This window comes from Sceloporus undulatus, chromosome 1, assembly GCF_019175285.1.
Source record: "Sceloporus undulatus isolate JIND9_A2432 ecotype Alabama chromosome 1, SceUnd_v1.1, whole genome shotgun sequence".
Lineage (NCBI taxonomy): Eukaryota > Metazoa > Chordata > Lepidosauria > Squamata > Phrynosomatidae > Sceloporus > Sceloporus undulatus.
Window position 1 is genome coordinate 166,529,055 of NC_056522.1, and position 24,512 is coordinate 166,553,566.

The following is a 24,512-nucleotide window of genomic DNA, read 5'->3' on the forward strand; positions in this document are numbered from 1 at the left end:
GGGAAGACAGGGAGGTTTTTAAAATTACATTAAATGCAAAAGAAATGGGAACAAGAGTCACAGTTGACTGAAACAATGAGATAGCTGCAAAAGAACAAACAAACTTTCAGGGTACTGTATATTTAATGCATATTTGTATGGTATGGGACCAACTACTTTGAAATCAATTATTCCCACAAACACGTCTGTCATGGTTAGTACCTCTGTCCATCTGCTCCTACTAAGTATGGCAAGTCTCACAATGTCCATGCAAGCCTGGAGTACAGGAGGGGGGGGGGGGGGGGGGAAATCTGCAATTGAGCTATGCTCCCAAGGTGCTTGAAAGTGCAAGGCAACATAGGTGAGCTTCAGTACTTCTCCTAAATTCAAAGCTGAATGATCATTAGAGCAACCACATTGGAGGTCCCAACCACACTTGAGAACGCAATGTTTCTATACCAAGAAATTAGGAAAATGATTGGTACTTTTCTAGGTTATATTTCTTTTCAAGATAGCTGGGACACCTCAGAACAACATCACAAATAGTGATTCCCTACAAATTGCCTGAAACCTGGAAGGGGAATGAAAGCTTTTGGAATGGCACTATTAATACTCAAGAGGTATGATGAAACACAAAGAACTTCCAGGCAGACATTCTCTGAAGCTGAAGAGGGGAGTTATCTTTTACCCTGTGTTGCAGAAGCACAGCCATGCTCAAATTCAGCATGATATCTCAGAGAAGATCCCATTGGATGAGGGACAGACCCTTGCAGTCATAAATGTTGTCTGGCTATCAAGGCCATTCATTATCTGTGGACCACTAGGAATATGTGTACAGCAGAGACTCTGAAGGGGCAAAACCTTGACTTTCTCCCTGTATGCCATAAATGCATACATACATACACACCTGATAGTAATTTAATTTAAAATAATAAAACGACTACGTATTTAAGAGAAAAGGTATTTGAATCAATTCTTTTCAAAGTCAAAAAGGCCATGCAACTATAATATGTTCAGGCAAACTTATTTTTGTGTTATCTTTTATCCTGTGTGACTTAAACAGAATTTTGTTTCTTGATCTGCAAGAACTCTTTACACATTTTCATAAAGATCTACTAACACAAGGAAGTGTTCCTGCCCACCTTAACAACTAAAACCTCACCAAACTTCATATTCTGTAATAGTAACAGAATAGCTTCTTTGTTCAAAATGCCAAACCCATGTAGCAGAACTGAAGGTTATAAAGTTTGATCAGGAGTTTGATCATAGTATTAAAGGATCCAAAACATTAATCCCTGCCAACAAGAACAGAAAACCTATCACAATAGGTTTAATATAGTCAATATTTTGCATTGAGTTTTTTTATTTATAAGCACTGAATGAATGGCAAGTTTCACCTAAACAATATCAATCTTCTAAAGCATACACAATCACCTGAATAAATTAACTTGAAATTGTATGTGCTGTTGTATGCAACAGTTTTATTTGCACACAGTGTAATTTTGTTTCTTTTTTCTTTCCCCGTTCATCTTCTTGAATTCATATTATGAATCATCTTCTGAATTTTTTCATCATTCTTTAAAATGTTTGCCCTTTTTGCACAAATCCTGTCTTGTTCATCTTTGATCAACTGGTCCAACTCTGTAAGTTCTGCTTTCAAGGGTTCCACAACACTATCTGTGATTCTGAGGGAGAAACAAGCAGCACATTACACCTTGTGAATAGATTTTTGGTATGTAACCATGTTATCCAATAGCATGTTGAAAAAACATCCTGTCTAGGCTTCCATCTTTAAATCAGGAAAAGAGCACAACATTGTTTCTACTCCTCATTTGTTAGCAACCACAGTAGGCAGAGCAAGTGCCATGTGTTGGGAAGAGTAACTTTGGCAGGGGACTTTATGTTCAGCCATAAAGATTATTTGGGTAGCATGGGGGTAAGGATGATATGTATGCATATAAAAGTGCATTAGCCTGCATATACTGTCCTGCCTTCCTTTGGTGGAGATGCAGTATTTAGTATGACAAATAAAGTAAGCACAACATTTTCATGTATAAGTAAAATGGACTAGGCCACAAACAATCTTGTCTCTTTCTCATTGTTTCATTGATTTTATAGGATCAGCACAGGGATATGGAACTTATGGTCCTCTGGAGGCTGCTGTCTTATGCTAGTTTTTATGACTATTCCTGATAAATGGCCATATTGGCTGGGGCTGCTGATGTTTAACAACATCTCGTGGGTCAGAGGCTCTCTATCTCTGGACCCATCCTCTACCTTCAGCAATTCCCTCTAGCTGGGAATGGAGAAAAGACACAGATTCCTATTGTACTACTTGAACAATCAATGTGTGCCCTGCTTGTCTGGCGGACTACTTAGTTGAGTGTTATGACCTCTCTTTACCTTTGCAAAAGCTTACATCAAGCCAGGGGAAAGTAAGTTCCTTATTTATCTTCAACCAAATTCAAAATTATATCCCTGAAGATCAGTGAACCCACACATTTGTTCCTGCTGCCATGGACATTCCCAGAAACTTGAATGAGGTCTGCATGCACTTTGTTCACACCACTGCAGGTTTTTTTTTTTTTGGGGGGGGGGGTTCTCTGACTCCTTCTTCAATATTTTTTCTGTACTTGTGGACTCTTAATGTTTGGTAGACATCTCTCTAAACCTGTTATCTCCAACATCCCCAGAATATGACTTAAGGAATATATTCAAACTTGCCTTGTAAAACTTTAAACTGACTGATTTTGATTAACGAAGTCTTACATGGCAATTGTATATATTTCTCCATATCCCTTACCCTTGTTCCTTCTGCAGAGCCTCTTCAAGTTGTTTATTTTCATTCTGCCACATCTGGAGTTCAATCTTCATGGCATCCACATCCTCCTGTATATAGTCCATGATTTTTCCAAGAGGGAGAGCACTCCGACAAAGGGCCTGAATAGATCCACGAAACTTATCTATTTCTTTTGCTACTAGATCCTTCTCCTTTCTCTTTGTTGCTTCTGACAGAAGCGGTTTTTCCTTTAAAAAAACAACAACAACAGAAAACAAAGAGTGAGAAGTAAAGGAAAGGGAAGCACCAAAAAGGGGGAGATTAATAAACACTGAGACAAATTTAAAAGCAAAATGGAAAAAAGAAAAAAAAACAGTAATGTTTGAGGCACACCGATTAAACAGTAATGTGACAATTCTAGCAATGGATAATATTGGTCAAGGATGATCTAAAAATGCATAGAAGCAAGATAAGCTCTTCATAAAAACACCTTTGAACGGGTTAAAGTAAATCACTCAAGCCTTCACATTGTTCAAAAAGAAATTATTCCCAGAAAGACCGCCAACTGAGAGCTCCCATTCCTTCAAGCTTTCACAGAAAAAAATCCACAAAATTTGCAAGTATCTAGTAGGTGGTTTTATAAGAGATTACTAAAAGTGTACCTTCTTTGTAAAGATTCAATGTGAGAAGTTTGTTTTCCTTATGAGATATCAACTATGCAATGATGTAAAAAGTGGCTGGATTAAAGATGTCAAAAGTAAGCAGCTAAGAAGTTGAACTGCTCAATTGTCTGAAGATCATTTGCATATTACCTTCTCAGTAGATTTTGGCAACTGTGACAACTCATAATCTTTCTTTGTTTCCAATATTCTTTTGACAAGCCCTCCTGCGAAACATCAAAAGTAACGTATTAATTACAAAATATTGAATTAACAGAGTAACTTAATTTGGATTGGCTAAAATAGTTTTCTTCTGAATAACACACACACGGTACCTTTCCAGACCACTAGATTATAATAAAAACAAGTAGGCATCATCAAGTACAACCATATTTTTCTTACACGGGTTAGAATGATGTAAGACCCGTAAGACAACTGTAAGAACAAGGAGGATTGTGTCAAGCTTTAATCCATTTGTGAACAGAAAGTAACCATATTTTCCCTACTTCTGCAGATTCCTGCTTCTCTGCCCATCCCAAAAGTCTCTCTAGAGTCAGGATATCCTACAGATCATTATGGAACATCTCTTACCACAGGACAATGAAAGGAGACAGCTACACAAAATTGGGTGGGAAAGTTCCCAATTTTGGTTCATTTGGCAATGTCAAGCTGATGCTTTTGAGGAACACAGAAAGTTGCAAAGGAGGGTGAGGATGAAAAAGATTTGCCACATAAGCATGGGCCAAAATAGAAATACTTGTACTTCAACAACAATGAAATGCACCCAACAAACTCAAGAAGATTAAACTGGAATGCAATGAAATCCACCCAACAAATTCAAGAAAATTAAACTGGGTAGGAAGAACTGGGTAGATTCTGCTGTTATCTCAGGCCAAAGCAGAAAGGCAGATAGCAAGAAAACTAGAAGGGGGGGGAAAGGACATTGATGTCCAATTAAAACCAATAGTAAAACAGAGATGGAGGACAGAGAAAGTGACTTCATGTTGAACATGTTTCAATGCTTTAAAAAATTATTAATGTGGGGAATGCCTAGACGGGGCACCAATTAAACATAAATACTTACCATGCTTCTCATCTTCTTCCAGCTCAATTGTTGCTTCCTGAATGACAGCAATTAAAAAGAAAACAAAAAGCAGCTTTAAATTACTGTGACTTAGGAGTACAGAAGCTTGTTATATATAAAAGTACATAAACAAGACCACTTGGAATTGGCAATCAATGTACGCTCTCTCATACAAAGGGTGATTATAATGTTCAAAGATAAACAGTTCACTTGGGAGGAAGCTGCTATATTTTGCAAAAATCTATCTATTTTTCTTCCCCATGGAATAAAAAAAGATCCTAATTTCTCCAGCTTGGAGACAGGCTCTGCTATGAAGGCTCCAATTCAGGAACATGTAAATCCTGCTACGAAAGCACCAATTCAGGAATGTAAATCAACCAAATCCAACCAAATCTTTCTAGTATAAGACATAAAAAGTAACCCATAGCATGCCTTTTCAGGTATCGGGCTCATAACATAAGCATGCCAATTGGAAGGAATAAGCAAAAAGGTTTGGAAGTGATGGTCTGTCCCAGAAGGCACCACTTCCTTCTGGCCTCAACTAACAGAGCTGGCAGATATTTCCATTTCCAGACTGTCATCATTCATAAGCCAAGTAGAAATCAATTTACTGGAATTGTACAAGGGAAGAGATACAACAGCAGATAGCACCACACCGATTTTTTCTTCGCATTTAAATCTGAAAGTTAATTAACCTACCGTTGCCATTTCTGTTATTTCAGACAGCTGTGGTGCTGCCTCGACTACAAACTGGTCATCCTCCTCCTCGTCCTCTTTGTCTATAATTACATTTGACACTACTTTGGCACTACCATTTCTACAAGAAAGCAATGAGAGAATTAAAATATAATAATCATCTTGTAATCATTGATCATTCAAAGTAGAAAATGGAGTTCTCTTTAAAATAAAAGTGTGTCTAATTTCAGCCTCATCTAAACACGTAGAAGCTCTGGTAATTACTGAGAGTGAAAATTGAAATGTATGCAATACTTTCTTTCTTTTGAAGCCAAATTTACTTTATTACAGTACTTTAGTTGCACAAAGGCTGGAATCCTGTTAATAAGTTCTGATGGCAGGACTTAGGTTTTGCAACGCACCATTTTGGTCACTGCCTAGGTCAGAATTATGTTCTTGCCATGCAACATACAAAAGCCACCGTGCAAGCTGCACAACTGGGCTATTTCTGGGTTCTCAGAGACAAGGAGACTAGTTGTGACGTGTCCAGCTATATTCCATAACCTGGATGCACTGTAAATACATCTCCAACATGGAAGATTCAAGGACCCCCAGCAGTCCCACTCCAGTCTCTGATATTGACATGAGGGAAATTACCCATGTGACTGTAAATCAGTGTCATATTCTGCTTGTCCTCTGAGTCTGAGGAATTGGAAGAAGCTGAGCAGGGAGCATGCCACAGCAGGACCAGGAGGTGAGCCTAGCTCCCAGCAGCTACTAGAGCTAAGTTCACCAGCAAAAGGATCTAACCCCCAGCAGCCACTAGAGCTAAGTTCTCCACAGCTTCCCCCCACAAGAGGATGCGCCAGATTTACCAGTACCTACCTCCACAGAGAGATGCTAGGAAAGAGAGAGATGTTGGTATTCTCTGCAGTTAAGAAGTGGGCTGCTAATAGAAGCACCTATGAGACTCAGACACGCTATAAATATCCTAACACCTTTCTTGGTTCAGCATGACTGACAACTTTCCAGCTGTTTTGGGAAAAGTCTTGCTGTCACCTTGTTCCTGGATTGATTGCCTGCTGCCATGAATTCTATCTGGACTATTCCTTCTGCTTGCCCCTTTGGATTGCTGTACTGGACTGGCTGCCGATGCATGAAGGACCTGGACTGGGTTAAACAACCACTGCTTTCTCAACAACTCCCTGGGTGAGCCTCTCTCCTTGCTTAAAAACACTGAATGGTCTGGAATGGAATGGATCCCCCATGAAAACGGAGGGCCGACTGTACAATCTCAGAATTGAGAGAATTTTTTATAATGTATAGATTTTGTCCTCACCTCTCTGGCACTGCAACTTCTGTACTTTCTTGGCGTTTTATCCGGGGTGGAGCAGGCCTCGCACTGCTTGGTCGTGGCAATCTTCTGTGATGTAGGATAAAGGTGTTGCAATCATTTACACAGATAATTTGAATTATCTCCCAAACATCACCATTTCAAACTTGATGTATCCTCCTCTATAAAGAACAGTTACTCTATGAAGAAAAGTTTCTTAATTAACTAATTATAACTAATTATAAGCAAAATTTTCAGAACACAAGGAAAAGGGGGAAAAAATCTAAGAAAAATATGTAGCCAAACTTCAGGAAATTAAAGCCCATTGATTTTAATGATTGTGAAATCACTGGGGGTGAAATTTAGTTAATTTTGGCAGGACAATATCCTATTTCTGTTTGCACACCTGGCTGTTAAAGGATATTGAACTAAGTCCACATTCTCTTTAGAAATATACTTATCAATGGCATATTATAATCATTTATTTAATAATCTGAAACATATTCCAAAAGTTAAAGTTTTAAAATTCTAATTTGGCCCAGGAGGCATAAATTCTGACTTGCATACTATAAAGGACTTAACATTCATAAGAGAAAGCAAAATGAGGTACAATGAGGTTCAATCTAGTATGTGATTTTAAAATTTTGTTGCAGGTTTGTAAAATATATGTTCCCAATTCAGAGCTCTGGGTATGTGTGATTTGTATGAATAGCTCATGTACAGGATCACTTCCCAATTCATTCCAACACAGAGAACTATACAGGAAGACCCTTTGCTAAATTAAGAATCCCTATTCCTTTCTGTGTGCATGTCTGCACTCCATGTCAGAAGGTGCTGCTATATTAGGAAAGATGACCTTTTAAACAAGGCTGCACTAAAGGCTTACACGCTCAATAGTAAATCATAGTTCAAGAATGGTGGGTCATCCAACAGAGATGTTCTACTGACTACTGGAAATTTAGAAATTGGAAATCAGCTTTGGAGATACATATTCCCTCTCCAGTGCAAAATTCTAACTGGGTTTAATTACATGTAAAACAAGAAAAGAACTGAGAAGTATATTATGAAGGAAGGCTAAGCTTCTGTCCCTGAAGCTTGTTTTTAATTTGCCAACACTATCTTTGTATAATCATTCCAAGTGAAGTTTTCAAGTTGCATGCTTTCCTTCAACCCACATGTTCAGGAGAATAGCTTTACCCTAATTCTCCAGTTCATACATAATCAGAATTAGTATAATATGGGATTAGTATAAAGTGAAGCAAAATGCAAGAAAAACATTTTCCTGGTCATGAGGGATGAAGGGGGAGGGTTGTGATATCCCAGTGAAAGAGCTCTGGCTCTTTCTTTTCTGTGTATGTAATGCTGAACTGTGGTTTAGCGTTGCACACAAACTGAAACAAAGTATTTTAAGATGTTATTAGTTCAAATCAGAGGTGGGCAACTTTTGGAGGCTAGCAGGCAGCATTAGCCCTCAGATCTTGGAAGTCTGCTAATATTTTGCCTACTCTTCATTTAAATACTATCACCACAATACAGGCAAAATGAAGCAATTCCATTTATCATTGTTTTCAATGAAAGAATTTTAAATGAAAAGGGTTTCAATTAAGTTCCTGACCTTGATTGTTATCTCAAATGTCCAGCTTCAAGGTTAAATTCCAAGTTGAACTAGTGATCACATTGAAACCTTGATCCTTGGCTCCACCCAAGAAGTGGTTTTGGAGCTTCAAAGAATCTGTAGTGGTGAAGGAAATTGTTCCCTCCCAATTCCACTATATTTCACCATTTGACAGTTGATCTAGCCTTACATCTAGCATTACATCAATATGTATTTAATGAAGGTAAAGACACTCTACGTACCTTTGGGCAACATGAGTAGGAGATTCATTAGCGATTTCATAATTTTCAGAAACAACTATTCTTTCAGGGGCAGCAGTGTTAAGGACATCACCTTCTGTTAAAGAAAAGATTTGTTACATACAAAGTTTTGAAGACTGCATTTACATCAAATGCATATACAGTTGTCCTTCCATATCAACGGATTCATTATCCACAGATTCAGCCATCCATGGTTTGAAAATCTTTTTTTTTAAAAAAAATCCTTCCAGAAAGCAAACCTTGATTTTGCCATTTTACATAAGGGAAACCATTTTAATATGCTATTACATTAGTATTTAATATTTAATGACACGTGAACATCCATGGATTTATCCATGGGGGTTCCTGGAACCAAATGGCAGAGGATATCAAGGTCCCACTGTAAGTCTTTTCCAGTTTTACTGAAGTCAGTTTGACTGAACACTTATAGCTTTATAGCATCACAGAATAAATCCAGTGTTCTACAGAAAAGCAAGGACAATTTGTAATTCTCTTCCCTCTTAGAAAACAATATAAAACTAATTAACAATATATTCATATGAACCTTCCAAACAAAATAGAAAGCAACATACAGTCGGCCCTCCTTAGCCGTGTGAGTTCCAGGTGGATGGCAAATTCTGTGGGAGTTCAAGTCCCTTTCCTCTCAATAGTGGACACAATGTGCAAGTGACCGTGTTGGTGCCATCGCGTTCACATGCAACCATTGAAAAGAACAGGGTGGGGCCAGCCACAGATGCTCCAATCCAATAGGAAGAGCTGACTGTATTTTGAAGTTCCACATTAGCAAAGTTAAAATACTCTGTAAACCAGTGCTATTCAAACTGGTAGTCTAAGGTCTGGTGACAATCCACAAACCATTAGCTGTCGATCCCTGGCAAGTTTCCAGGAAAGAAAAACAAACAAACACCTAATATAGGTCTAAAACACACTGCAGAAACAATCCAGTTTGAGACCTCTTTAATTGCCCTGGCTCAATGCTAGGGAATTCTGGGAACTGTGGTTTTGGGAGACATTTAGCCTTCTCTGTCAGCTCTGAGGCCACAATAAACTACAAATCCCTGGATCCCCTAGCACTGATTCAGGGCAGTTAAAGCAGTCTCAAACTGGATTATTTCTGCAGCGTGTTTTGGACCATAGACAAATGCTACTCCTCCCATCAGATAGGAAGCACTGGTTTAAGGACATATGATTTGTCTTAACACTCATTAGTTTTACCTGCATCATTGGATGTTTCACCTGAAACAGAAATACATGCCAATTATTTTCAGATGTATGGACAATTTACAAGTGTTTCTGTATACAAGACAATGGCAGAAAATGTTTGTGCCACAAAGCTACTAAAATGTATCACCCCATGTTTTTTGCAGTCAGGATGAGCACCTTAGGGAAGGAAGATTAAGGGAGGCATGGGAAGATACATACCTCCCTCTTCCTGTCCCAAAAATGCTGTTTCATGACCCAAGATAAATAGCACACGCTCTGCAACAAGTAAATGATCATACATAGTGACTGCTGCCCTCACTAGCTTCTCTTTCTTTTCTTCAAAACTTCAGTGTCTTGTGCCAAATAGACCTTCAACACAAATCAGTTTTTCAGTCTTTAAGGTCTCATTAGACTCCTGTCGTTTTTGTGACAGCTGACAGGTGATGGGAATGGTTGATTAAAAAAAATCAATTTTTAAAACTAGAGCAAGAAGGAAAATTCTCCAATGTAGTTTGATAATTATGTTTGGAAGCTAATAGGTTTGATCATGAAGCAGTCTCTTCAAGTTACTCCCTGAAAGGCATTACAACAGAAGCAAAGTGTTTAAATACGTAATACTTAAAAGGAATAAAAAAACTCCTAATGATTTAAAATTGTAAATAAAAATTAATAATACAAATTATATACCTTTCAAAGAGTGTGCTGAAGGCATCTTGCTTTGCTTACCTCTCTGCTTTACTGCAATCACTGCTTCAGCTTTTCCATGCAACACAGTGGTCAGTTTTTCATTTGCATGTCTAGCTGCACTGCTATTAGCTCTCATTATTCCTAACATAAAAGTTTGTGGTAGGAAGCTATTAAACTGGTTAAATGATAACAGGCTTAGTGCTATCGTCGGAATCACTTTAACTTGCTTTAATGTAAGATATAAAGCTTTACAACATGCACTTTCCATTCTTTAAAAATTCTTTCCTAACACCTAACAGTGGCTTGACCTGTACATTTCACACTTTTGCACTCTCCCCAATTCCTCACCATCAGAAATAAGAGATAGCAAACAGCACATTCAGCTGCCATGTTTCTTCCTTTTTGCAACAGAAAGGAAGAATTCTTCTATTTTGCAAGTTCCCAATTATTTTACCACCATATCATCTGGAACACACCTGATCTTATCTGATTTTGGAAGCAAGGCAAGGCAGGCCTGCATAGGAACACAGGGATCTCCCAGTAATGCTTGGAAAGAATCCTGACAAAAGCCCTGAAGAGCATCTCATTAGATAGCAATAGTTCTTTAAGTCTGAATGCTGTTGCCAAGCCAGTAACAGCAAAGGCTATGCTGTGAGCTGAGCTTGCACTGCTGTTGTTGTGTGCCTTCAATTTAATTCCAGTTTAAGGTAACCCCAAGGTTTACTTGGCATGATTTCTTTAGGTGTTGTTCATGGCCTTTTTCTGAGACTGAGAGAGTATGACATGCTCACGGTCACTCAGTGGGTTTTCTTAGCCAAGAGTGATTTGAACCCTGGTGTCCAGAATCCTGCCCCAAAACAGACCTTTACAACACACTAAACTCCTGATTTCATACTATGAGGCAAATTAAATTGTAAAACAAAAGTTCCATTACTATATGGTTATACTACTTAAATTTTTAACATATTTAGCACTCAAGAGATCAAGCAAGAGAGCCTTTCCTTTCCTTATCTAGCTCCTGTGTTGAAACAGATTGCTCAATTTTCTCTTTTAATACACTAGCTGGAATGGAACCACTAGATAAAGTTTTACTACATTCCTTTCGTCCTGACATGAAAATTTTTACAGCAAGATATACACACTATTACTATTTTCAAAATCACTCAATGACTTAAAAATGAGATATTATCTGTTTAGCTACATGGTTCTGTGCTATTTCTTAAAGTTAATGAAATTATATGCTATTGCATACTCCTACAATATTAGTACTTCCATGATACAGTAGCATTACAACCTCAGGAGTATATATGTTTGTTAACTGCCATCAAGTTAAGTTCGACTTAAGGTGAGACCTCCAAGTCACCCTACCAGCAGCAGCTCTGCTCAGGTCTTGCAGACTCAGGGCCACTGTGGATTGCTTGATCGAGTCTATCCATCTGGAATGTGGTCTTCCTCTTTTTTGGCTCTCAGTCAATTAGGCATAATAGTGGAAATCTATTTTTTATATTATCTTTACATTCTACTGGGATGTTTTTGTATTTTGGCACAGTGACTGATCTGGTATTGTTCTTTAGCTTTAGTTTAATTTTTGATATTAGTAGTTCATGGTCTGTGCCACAATCTGCTCCTAGGCTTTGTGTTAGCAGGCAAAGGCTCAAAACAGAGGGGCTAAAAGGACCACAGCGGGACTACACTGGTGCTGTTTGCGCTGGGGCCATGGCAACAGCATGTGCCCAGCCTTGATCCAGGCCATCAGAAGGAGCGGATTCTTTCTGCTCCTTTTCAGCCTGGTTCTTCGGCGATGGTGCAGCATTCACATGGTTTCTGGCTATGTTCGGAGTGTGCATCATCTAAATGCTATGCCCAGAGTGCAGCTGGAAACGACATCATTTGGCCCTTCTGTACTGGGCCAAAATGGAGCTTCTCCATCTTCAGCTTCCAATTGTGTACACTATCTGATTTCTATATTGGCTATCAGGTCTTAGCCATGTATATAGTCACCTCTTTGGTTGACTGGAGAATGTGTTTGTGATGAACAAATTGTTGGCTTTACAAAATTTAATCAGCCTGTCTCCTCTTTCATTTCTTGATCCTAGGCCAAATTTTCCTATAATCTCTGGCGTTCTTCTGTATAGTACTTTTGCATTCCAATTGCCTATGATTACCATGTCCTGTTGTGATGCACGATAAATTTGATCTTGGACTCCAGCACAGAATCTTTAAATTTCTTCCTCTTCTGAGTGGAGAATAAACTTGGATTATTGTTATAATTATTTGTTTTCCCTGAAGTCTTGTTGATATAATTAGGTCAGACGTGCATTATATCACTTGACTGTTTTTATTACATCTCTGCTCACTATTAAAGCCACCCCATTTCTTTAGCTTTTCATTTTCTGAGTAAAATACTGTGTAATTATCTGACTGAAAATGTCTCATTCCTTTCTAAATTAGCTCACTCACTACAAGTATTGTAATATTTATCCATTCCATTTCTTATATTATACTGTACATTCCATTTCTTATTCTTATCCATGTCTAGTTTCTCCCATTCATGCCTCCCCCATTCTATTTTCCTATGTGTTGTTCAACTTCCGACTTTCCTTTCATCTCTGAGCAAATCAACAGCTGAATGTTCTTTCAGCTTCAGTCTAGTTGTGTCATTAGTCACAACACTATTCAAAGTTGTCCTGTGCCTTTCCCCAGTAACTCACTGAGTGCCTTCGGACCTGTCTGGCATTATCTCCTGTTTCATAATGGATAGTCTCATCATAGGATTTTCATGGTAAAAGATACTTGGAAGTGGTTTACCAGTGCCTTCTCTTTGATGCAGTACTTACAGGCCAAGCAGCATAGCTTCTTGCCTCCTAGAAACACATAATCCCAGCACTGTGGAAAGGTAGTGCCATGATTTGCACATGTATGTATAGCCATGGCACATCCTTAATGGGAAATCATGGCTTCCTACTACATGAGTGAGGTTTGGGCTTTCATGTTTCCTCCTCTTTCTGAGGAAGAGATCAAAGACATCTGCTTTTGTTTTATCTGAGAGCAAGCCAAGATTTGAAACCATAGCATTTAAATACATCAGTTCCCAGAGTCAAGAGCGTAAGGGGTACTGCAATTAATTTGAAATCATATGCCAAAGCTTTCGATCTCTTCAATTGCTCAAAAGAGGAGAGCCTTATGCAGGTTTCCTCACACAGCAGGAAACAATGGCTTCTGTTATGGCGAACTGAGCTATACAGTATGAAGTGTTCCAAATGCAAAGGAACCTCTGAAATATAATGACACAGAAAACCTTTTTTCAGTTACCTTCACCTCCAGGTTTGGCTCGCTGTCTTGGTCCCTTAGTTGAATGCTGCCTTGATAATTTTGCTGAGTTTTCTCTCTGGAAAATATGCACAAAGAGAAAAGCCAATTATTCACAATGTTTCAATATACTTGTGTGTGATTTTTACCTAGCCCCAATGTGCAAACAGTCTCAGATGCAGTTTACAAATAAGCTGCAAAATGATGAAGCACCATCAGTGTAGTTTCTACCTGCTTACAAATGGGCAAGGGGACACTGCTTAGCTACTGTTTTCAGTAGGCTATGAGGTATAGAAAAGTGGGTACCATAAATTGGTTGTACCTGGGATCAGGGTTAGAGTTGTGGATGTCATAAATCCTTTTGTTTTTCTCCCCATAAATCAACATTGGTGTAAATATTCTGGCCAGAGCAGAGAGTGAGTGTGATTGCTCCTCTCTATCAATGAAGAAGAAGGAAGAGGAAAAGAGGCCAGATATATACATTTTTCCATAGTAGAAGTGGACAGAGGTAAAGGAGCAAAAGATTCTTTGTGTGCAGTAGCTTTGCAGAAGGTGTAATTTTGAAAAGGATAACTTTTAATATAAGGAACTGCAATTGCCGCTGATACACAATTACAGAAATCATCTGCTTTGTTAACAGGTTTAGTACTGGCGGCAGAAAAAACATGAAAAAAAACAAGGACAGGTTACACCACAAAAAAGACAAGCAACATTGTTCTAACAAACATTTTCTTCAAAACTAACAATATGTACATGCGGAAAAAAGCAACAAAGTCAGATAAATCTTACATAACTAAACAAACACATTCTGAACCATCCAGAGACCACTTGAAGTAAATGCATCCAGGAATTACTTTTACCCAACACCATACTTTTGTTATGGTTTCCATTTTTTTGTGGTCAAACTTATAGATGCATGGTTTTAAAATATAGTGGGTGCAGCTTCAAGGCAGACTTATTTACTCTCCCCTTTTCTTTCAGTTTTGCTGTTCATACACACTCAGTAAATGATTCTGAAAGCAGTTGTTATTTACTTTGACACTTGTAGGCAATCATACACAGCTAGAGTAGAATCTCATTCTTTCCCAGCTTGTTGTACGCCGCTTTGATTGCTTGGCAAAAAGCGGGATAGAAATAATTTTTTAATTTATTATTATTTTTAAAGCTTAATTGCATTGTTTATTGCAACACCAAAACTTTGTGTTTCTCTAGCCCTCCTTCACCATTCTCTCAACACGAATGCTGCTAAAAAATTTGAGTTAGACAAAGAATGAAAGATGGGATTGAACACATATCAAAAGGCATTGTAAAAAAGAGCTTCACTGCCAGAGGATTGTTATCTGAGGTATGCCTGTATTAAAGGTACATGAGACCAGTCCTTCCATGTTTCTTTCAGAACTCTATTTCTACCTGTCTATTAAACTGTTGGGCTTAAATAACCTAAAGGCATCTGATCCCATCATAACTTGCAAGCTAAGCAGGGTCAGCCTTGGTTAGTACTTAGATGACAGACCACTAACAAATGCCAGGTATGTAGGCTATGGCCCGAGACAGACGGGGAGGAAGTGGTGTGCCAGCGCCAACTTTAGGGTTTGGGAGAGCACACCAACCGCATGCTCCCGAACCCTAGCATGTAACAGCAGCACCATGATGGCAGCGTCCCATCCATATGGGGGTCACCATCACGATGTAAATGACATGCAGCGTACAGATGTCACTGCACGTCGCTTACGTCACTGATGCGTCACAGTGTGCCAATGGTGCACTCGTGACATCCACCACACAGACTTAAAAGAACCTGGTTTTCCCAGGTTCTTTTTTGTGCAGAGGGATGCCACACAATTTGGCTGCTGTGGCGTCCCTCAGGAACAAAAAATGGGCGGCTCCAGCCCCTATATTTCAGAGGAAAGGAATGGCAAAATCGCTTCTGAATATTTCTTTCCTAAGAAAACCCTAGAAAATTCATGAGGTCGCCATAAGCTGACAGGCAGCTTGACAGCGCGCACACACGCACACAGAACTATATATCAAAACACTGAATAGAAACCATGATGCTCCACGTGTACAAGCACAGCAGTTTATCAGTTCAGGAATTAAAAACAGGAAACCTTTTTGGGAAAAGTAAAAAGGCAATATACAATGAATAACTTAACCAGTACGAGATTTTCATCTACTTAACAAACCCAACAGTATTAAAATTAGGATTTAAAACTAGGATTAAGACTTTTGTATAGTACAATTTTCTCTAGCCACAACTTCAATAACCAGTATCTAGAAGACAATTAGGAATATTCCTTACAAAGTCACACAGGTGATTTCTAGAACACTTAAGGAAGAAACTTTATTTTTCTTTTGTTTTGTTTTCAGGAAAGACTCCCCTTCTCACACCCCAATGTTTATATTCCACTTTATGTTACTTTAATAAGCTGAATAATTATAAGTAATTATTTTAAAACCATGTGTGTACTAATTCTCACTTGTTTGAGGAATACAAAAGAAATGAAGTCATCTGCAAAATATTTTTATTCCTTACTTCTTTATCTGGCTCAGCATTATCTTTCACTGATCGTTCTGCTGACGTTTTACTCACACCCTCCTCAGTTCCTGCAGACTAGAGAAAGAAAAGTGTAGATATTGAATCTTTGAATTGTTTACACAGTATTTTTGTTATCATAATTCTTTGGGAAAATTAATCTATACCAACAGTTCAGATATACATATGTAATTCTGGGCTCAAAACTCTGTATCATGAAACCACTACTGTAACTAACTGAGGGGACTTTCAATTTGTATGGCATGGTCTCAAGAATACAAAACCTCTTGATGATAAAATGTTCAAAATTTGGTGACATGACAACAGACTTTTTCAACATATTATTTCAAAGTGCAAAGGGCCATAAACAAAATTGAAATTGTTTCTTTAGAGGTGTCTTATTTTATTAATTTATTTCCCAATAATTAGACTCAAAGAAGATTACAACATATTAAAATCAGTAATTTAAAATGATACAAAAACATCAGTAAAATATAATATAAAAGTTCCCTAACATAAGGACAATCACATTTTTCATTTATCTGATGTCTGCATTACAAACTATTCAGGTGAATCATCAAATCTGTAAAACTGCTATTTTCTATATTTTCAAAGACAGAGGCAGTACTTTTTTTCTTCCAATAGCTCTTGGTGCCTAATTTAAATTATAACTGCATAACATTTCCATTCTATCTGAATACTACAGATGCTCAAGGAAGATAATCTGTCATTACTCAATCGAAAATTTGGAACACGTTTAGATAATGTACGCATTTGGAGACACAAATTTGTTAACTACAGTTGTAGTTTTAGTGAAAGCGGTATGACTACTGTATATCCTCATGTATAATTCTAAAAGTTTTAAGGGCTCTACAGATCCTTTTAGAGCTGGCAAACAGCTGCCCTTGCTGCTGCAGTGGCACCTTTCGGTGTTCCTTTCAGTGTGTGGCGTTGCGCCAAAGGAATGCCATAATGCTACCCAGTTTGCAGTCGGACAGGCAGTGTGATGCCAGTGTAGGGGTAGTGTTGGGGAATGCATTTGTGTATTTTTTTCAGCTTTTCTAGGTTAAAATCAGGTAAAGTTATATTAAAGTTAAAGGCTATATAAGGTAAAATAACTTTATTGTTAAAAGCTAAAATCTGTCACAATTTGATATTGGTCCAGCCAGTAGATACAAAAGCAATATAAAAGGTTCAAGACACAGAATTTCTGGGGGGGGGGGGGAATACAAATAAACAAAATAATAATAATAAAATAATCCCATCAATCACTTCTCTGCCTTTTGGCTAAGATCAAGTTAAAGGCTATAATCTTGCTAACATAGTAGCCATTTTCTTTGCTTTTACATCCTTTTTGCCATGTGTGCATTTTCTTAGCCTCGTCCACATCTAGTTGCCCCCCACATCATGCAGGCACCATTTCCATTATTGCTTCGTCACCACCCAGCACAAACAGTTATGCCTGTCAGAATTCTCTAAGTTCTTTGGCATTGTTTTCCTTTGCTCCATCTTTTATATCTTTGTTACATGCCCCTAGGTTTTAGCCTTGACTTATTCATGGGTCATATCAAAATCTGTAATTTTGGCCTCAAATCCTGCCGACATATTCATGAGGTCGACTTATAGTTGCATATATTTGGTATATGTATATATACACACACACACACACACACACACACGTCAAAAAGAAAGTCAGCTACCTTACTATCTTCTTGTACTTCATTTTATATCTTGTTTTTTCATTTCTTTTTTCCTCTTTAAATAACTTTATTTGTATTTTTATTTGGAAACATTTCCAATAAAAATTACTATAAAAACATAATACTAGTGTTAGTGCTAGCAACTATTAGTTTACATGCTTTTTTAAAAAAACACTTTACCTTTTTATCTTTGTCTTTTCCTTGTTCTCGTGACTGCTCTCGTGACTGCTCTGTATCTCTGCCTCTCTCTTTTCGTTTGTCTTTTTCCCTATCCTTTCCCCTTTCTTTGACCTTTTCATGTTCTTTATCTTTGTCCCTACCCCTTTCTTTGTTTTTTTCTCTTAATCTGTCCTTTTCCCTTCCTCCCTCATGTTGTTTTCTTTCCCTTTCCCTTTCTTTGTCATGCTCCTCTTTAGTTCCTTCTCCATCTCCTTTTTCTCTGTCTCTGATTTTCTCTGTCTCTCTACCCTGTTTGGACGATCTGTGCTTGTTTCTCTCTCTTTCATGTTTTTCTTCTTCCTTAAAATTATCTTTTTCTGGATTTTTTTGATGGTTTGCATAATCTTTAGATTTGTCATTTTCTTTCTGCTTGCTCTCTTCTTTTAAGTCTTCTTTGAGTTTTTGGTCCTGACGTGTGCCTCTTTCTTTTATTTCAGAATCACCTCTTCCCTAAATAATAAAATAGAAAAATATTAATTGGAAAACAGTCTTCTCCCTTTCTTTTCATGCAACAAGTAGCATTTATAGTCCCTTTATATAAAAAGTTGTTCACTGCACCTCTTTATGGGATCGATGTTCTTCTGTTCTAGATTCTTTGTTTTGGGATTTAGAAGAGGATGGTGTCTTTCCTTTCATATCTGCTTTTTCTCCAGCAAGAACTTTTTGAACAGCTTCATCACTGGATAGCTACAAAGAGCAAGTGCAAAAGAAATTGTCCTGCAGTTTTAACTCACAGTAGGCATATTTATTTCTCTAACCCACATGCTGCTGCTTTAGAATCATCATCATCATTGCTGTTATTCCTTTTCACTCATCATATTAATTCCTTCAGTGCTAGAGCCAGAATTATTTGCCTACAAAGGAATCAAGTGTAACTTACTTCTAAGTAAACATAAATACTACAGGTTGGGTATCTATTTTCTGAAATGCTTGGGACCAGAAGTGTTTTGTATTTCAATTTTTTTTAAATTTTGGAATGTTTGCATATACATAACCAAGTTACTTGGAGATGGGACCCAACATGAAATTCATTTATATTTCGTATACACCTTATACACATAGCCTGTATATTTTTAAAATAATTTTGTGAACAAAACAAAGCTCATGTACTCTGAACTATCAGAAAACAAAGGTGTCACTATCTCAGATACTCATGTGGATGATTTTGGAGTATTAAGATTTTGGAATTCTGGATAAGAGATACTCAACTTGTAATAGGTTACAGATTTTCCCCATATCCAGTATACAGTATGATCCTACTGAGAAATATTGGCCTGAAACAGATGGGCCAAAAAGTGCAGCTACCGGCTGTTTCAGGAACATGGAAGCTGTTCTGAGGTCACCTAAGGTGGTCCATTTGGGGCCACGGCAGCAGCCCATTTTAAGAGCTACCAGTTTGCTTCTTTCCCATTGTTTCCTCATCTTTACCAATCGGTATTTTCAAAGCAGAGATAATTGTGAAAGGGCTGCAGTCACTATTAGGTTTCACTAGCCAATATAATGCTGCCAGTTATGGAATAAATTATGGTGATGCTGCAGTGCTAGTGTGCTGGAATCTTCTTCCCCTCCCTTCCCCATTGCAGTTTTCACTGCTGTCCAAAAACTGGTTCAAGGGGGCTTCATAGCCCTCCAAAATAGCTTTAGAGGTACATAGGGGGCTTCAGTGGGGAGGTGAGACTGCTCCTGCTTCTGATTCCACTGAAAGAAGTAGTTGTCAGCAGATGTCTCCCATTTAACTCCATAAAACAAAAAGCCCCAAAGCCAGCATTGAGGTTTTATTCTCATTGGGCAAGCCTAACTTTCCTAGCCTTTGCACCACAAACACATGCCTCCAAAATGAATGTAGATGTCAATGTCCACCTTTGTACCTTTTATCCTTTCTGCAGCTATCTATCTGCAGTTGTTTTAAGGCTTTGTTTTTACTTGTTCCAAAGCACAGGTTGTGGTTTAAAACATTTATCATTTTATATCCTTAAAAGTCCCAACAAAGTTTTAAAGCAGAAAACTAGTTAGACGGTCATGACAATGCAAGCTCTGCTACAAAATGACAGTACTGATTTCCCTTAAGGTTAAATCTGGAGAGAAGAATGTACATTCAGTAACAAAATAGTAAGTACACGTCCAGACCGCAGTTTGGTAGCAGAATTAATTTCTGCCTGGAAATAAAAAGGGAAAGCATTTTAAACAATGTATTGATGCAGCTCTATCCAGAATTACAGTTACACTGATCCTTTTTGGCACAGGATTCTCCACAAATGTATTTTGGTGATATTTTTCTCACAATCAAATTTTCAGTTTGACTATTTGGGGGTATCAAAAAACGTTTATACAACATGAGCTGGCTATACAACTTAAAAAATTAAGATGGCAGGTTCCTTTACTTTTGTTTACAAAATATGAGTCAAGCATGCTAAATCAGATCCAAAACCATTTTGAGTAGTATAGTATTCCCTTGCCTTATGCGGGGATCCATTCCGGACTCCGCCATGTAAGGCAAGTTCCGCCTATGCTCGAGTCCGATTGAGGATAATGGTGCTCATGCACGCAGTGGCATGAGTGCAGTGTGCGCGTGCGCCATGCATTAAATGGCGTGGTGCTTCCAGCATAAGCTGGCAGCCGCATAAAAGGTGCCCGCGTATGTATAAGGCACCCACATATGTATGTATAAGGGTTTAAAAAGACAAAAAAACAGATTCTTTAGCTCTGCCTGCATTCAAGATTTGTTCTTATCCTGACAGCATTCTTTATTCAAGCATCACATTTTTACCATCCCATGTAGCTGGCACTTGAGCCTTTTGTTAGTACCTAGTATCTCAGTATGGAGTTCCAGTCTATCAAATATTGCTGCTTCTACTTTATCTTGTGTCTGTTTCTATTTTTTTCTCATGTGAACAAACATAACTTTACATGTCTAATAAAGAGCATTGGGAAGGGCGAATTTTCTATGGAACAACAATGGGAAATGAGAGGCTTATTTAATGCCTCAAATCACTCGGCTGCATTTGTCCAACAGCTTACCCTTCTTGTTCAACCTACTTTCCCATCAGTTAGGATTCCACATCTGTTTGCTAACAAATATATTAGTCATATTAAACTCCCAGAACTACAAATATACACAGAGATCCTACCTTATTAAGACAGCATTTGGCAATTGCTTGAAGTAACTCATTGGTCTTTTCAGGTTCGTGTCCAGCCACAATACGTGCTGGCTTTACCGCCAAGGGTTCCCCTGTCACCATGATGACAACATCAATTGCCTTCTGAAGGAAGCTGATTTTCGCATCTTTATCCTGGCAAAACACCATGATTTTAAGAATTTTATCCTAATGGATTGTAATCTTTCATTTAAAATATTGTGCCTATTTAGCATTTTGGCCCAATTCAGTTATTATATCCATCAAGCTGTAGAGGTTTATGTATACATGCATTAGAAATGTTTCTTAAATTAAAAATAAAGAAATAAATAATGAGCGTGCATACACACCTTGACATTATCAGATTTCATCTCGGCTTCTGTGTACAGTCCTTTCATGAAACCAGTTGATCTAATCACCTTTAAAACAATACAAACAGTGTTTTGTTTCTGGATTTGGTAGGCACACTAGTTTTTGGCATATGCTCATGTTCCTATATAAATGCTAATATTTTCAGGTTTACCACTTTTCAACTAGACTTCAGATGTATTCCAGTTCTGTCTAATATGGATATCTCCCAAAGCATACAGAATTGCTTGAACATAGGTTTGTATAATGGTAAGAGATAATCATTATAATTTCCAGAGATATCCTTCTCTCTATAGTATTCTAATGTATTTATGCCAAGTTCCATAACTCAGCTTATCCTTGTTGTTGTATGCATTCAAGTAGTTTCTGATTTATGTTGACTCCAAGGAAAATGTTTAAGAATCACTTCTTGAGGATAGAGAACTCTGAGAAAAGTCAGAATTGGATCCCAATCAACCAGTGAGGAAAGTAAACCAAAGGCTACAGAAAAGTAAGAATCCCTAAATAACAACCCTGGCTGTTTTAATTTTGAATAAATGCATTTTCTATTTTTACAAGATCTTCAGCAATACAGTAGTGGAATTGAATTCTAACTAAATTAAGCACTTGCTAAAGTCTTGCAATGAAATCCATGTGGTCACAAGAACTTTCTTGTTCTGTTTGGGCTGAATCCCGAGATCTGCTCAGCAAGCATGTTATTATTCAAAGTAGGGCCTAGGATCTGGGACTGACTGGTCCCAGTAGTGACTCCTACTGGCACTAACCAACAAAAGGTAACATCTCCAAGCCAAGTGCTAATTTGAACTGATGGATGATAATTCTGCCTTCCAACTGAATTTTCTAGAGCTTGAAAAAACTGATTTTTTTTTACATTTAGCATGTGGATTCTGGGAGATATAGTTCTGACAGTCACCTATACCACCTGTTACCCTGTTCCACAGGTATGCAAACGTGTTACTACAGCTTTCCAAAGGACATAAAAGGCTACAGGGGCAAGGAAGGATGAGTGCAAATTAAACCTTCTGTCTTTCTCTAAGCTTTTAGAGCATTTTTGTTTTTGTTCTAAACAATACCTCATATGAATTCAAAAGCAAAGATATCGTACTTCAGATCACTCAAATAGCAAAGCCAAATGTACAGGGTAATGGCATTTATTGTTTCTCTTGCTAAAGGTTGTACATCTTGCTTGTTAGATTTTGCATCTTACCATACAATCGTATACAAGTTTACTTGGAAGCATGTTCCTATATCTTCACCTGAGTCATTCCACAAAATGTACAGATCTGTATGCTTATAAAGCAAGAGATTTACAGAAGGATACAATTTCAGTGGGGCAGAGCCCATGCCTGACAAATGTGCAACGCAGTCAAGCAGAAGGGTAAGTGTAATGTTCTTCTCTCCTGCATATTAGGACTCTCCAGATCAACAGCTGCCTCTGCTATTCTATTCAGCCCCATGATTTACACATTATACTCCTCTGTATCCATGTGATAAATTAGGGTAATACATATTTCTGACAAAGTGGGCTCTACTTTATTAAAACTTAAGCTACAACAAATCTGCTAGTTTTACAGCCCCATGAGACTCTCAAACCTAAGCCCAACTGCTAGACCCATTTACAGCAGACACTTATATAAATCAGTGGAGTTTACATAAGTGATGACATAAGTGATTCACCAAGACTACTGTAACTGGGACTAGCAACTGGATTTACTTCTTAAATCTTTTACATACATGGTAATTATTATTTATTACATTTGTATCCCCTGCTCTTCCACTGGGGAGCAAGAATACATATACTGTATATATACAGGGTTCATTCCCTATTAACTTCACAACAAACCACCAAGACAGGTGGTTGCAAGAAGATGTAAACCTGAGCCTCCTCAACCCACATTCTAAGCACTGCACTTCCATTGTACTGACCTCTGGCCCCACTTTTTAAATAGTTCCCCTCCATCCTCATAGTCAACTTTGTCTATAAATTGAGAATAGCATACAATCATCTGATGTGGAGAGCTCTAGTCCAGAGCTTCCCAAGCTATTAAATGTGGGGGGTTTTCCACCAATGTGCCAAGGACCTGTATCATTAGCTAGAATAGTTTCCTTTTTTACTGGAATCCTAAGGGACTAATACCAGGGACCAGCACAAGTCCATAGACATTGAGTGGTACTGTTCTAGTCCACAAATCATTATAACTGGGTTGGGGGATCCATTAGCTTTACCAGTAACACAAGAATATCTCGAATGAGATGGGGAGGTGGGGTAGTGATGGTGTTCAGGGTGATGGGATGGGAACAGATTTTATTCAGCCTGGTCATCCCTTCACTCTCATCAACGCAATGCACCCTTCCCCATATATCTTTATAGAGTTGTGTAGTATCTCTATCTACAGTGATGGTTCTCAATTTTTCCCCTTCTAGATATTCTGGATATCAGCCCCTGGAACTCCTTTCCATTGGGGCTTCTGGCATGTCAGAATCAGTAGTCTACAGGAAACAGTCCCTGTACAGTGGGTCCATGTTATCCGCTGGGTTTTGGTTCCAGGATCCCCAGTGGATAACAAAATCTGTGGATGTTCAGGTCCCATTAAATGCAATGGCATAGCAAAATGGTACCCCTTATATAAAATGGCAAAATCAAGGTTTGGCTATTTGGAATTTCTACTTCTTTATTTTTTTACATTTTAAAGCCATGGTTGCTTGAATCCGTGGATAAGGAGGGTCAACTGTACTTTTAAGGAACAGAGAAATCAGAGGCACTACATCCTACAGTGAGTTGCCCTTGCCAAAGAGATAAGGCCTCAAATCCAATCCTGCTGGCACTGCCTAATCAATAAAAATTGGCATCTATTGCTGACAGCTAACATGAACAGATGACCAGTGCAGTGTGGAGGTTTTGTAATTACCTAGAAATCAAAGATAGAGCTGTGTTAGTCTGGAATATCAGTATTCAAAGGGATCTTGTAGCACT

The 24,512-nt window shown here is 38.1% G+C and overlaps 1 protein-coding gene across 2 annotated transcripts in view; it reads right to left on the minus strand.

The window, feature by feature from the left end:
* Window positions 1–6: 6 nt before the first annotated feature.
* Window positions 7–24,512, minus strand: part of TRAF3IP1 (TRAF3 interacting protein 1) — a 28,160-nt gene continuing 3,654 nt past the window's right edge. Inside the window, exons 1-15 of one of the 2 annotated variants that reach the window (XM_042446431.1) lie at window positions 22,746–22,880; window positions 21,520–21,588; window positions 21,164–21,325; window positions 18,594–18,722; window positions 17,997–18,485; window positions 16,117–16,194; window positions 13,587–13,662; window positions 9,600–9,620; window positions 8,367–8,460; window positions 6,516–6,599; window positions 5,201–5,318; window positions 4,502–4,538; window positions 3,571–3,644; window positions 2,783–3,006; window positions 7–1,664 (exon numbers count right to left, since the gene is read on the minus strand). In XM_042446431.1, coding sequence (XP_042302365.1) covers window positions 1,505–1,664; window positions 2,783–3,006; window positions 3,571–3,644; window positions 4,502–4,538; window positions 5,201–5,318; window positions 6,516–6,599; window positions 8,367–8,460; window positions 9,600–9,620; window positions 13,587–13,662; window positions 16,117–16,194; window positions 17,997–18,485; window positions 18,594–18,722; window positions 21,164–21,325; window positions 21,520–21,588; window positions 22,746–22,778 — 1,848 coding nt within the window. In that variant the 5' untranslated portion in view covers window positions 22,779–22,880 and the 3' untranslated portion in view covers window positions 7–1,504. Of the gene's footprint in view, window positions 1,665–2,782; window positions 3,007–3,570; window positions 3,645–4,501; window positions 4,539–5,200; window positions 5,319–6,515; window positions 6,600–8,366; window positions 8,461–9,599; window positions 9,621–13,586; window positions 13,663–16,116; window positions 16,195–17,996; window positions 18,486–18,593; window positions 18,723–21,163; window positions 21,326–21,519; window positions 21,589–22,745; window positions 22,881–24,512 lie in introns of those variants that run through there. The other variant, XM_042446430.1, reaches the window with a different exon arrangement.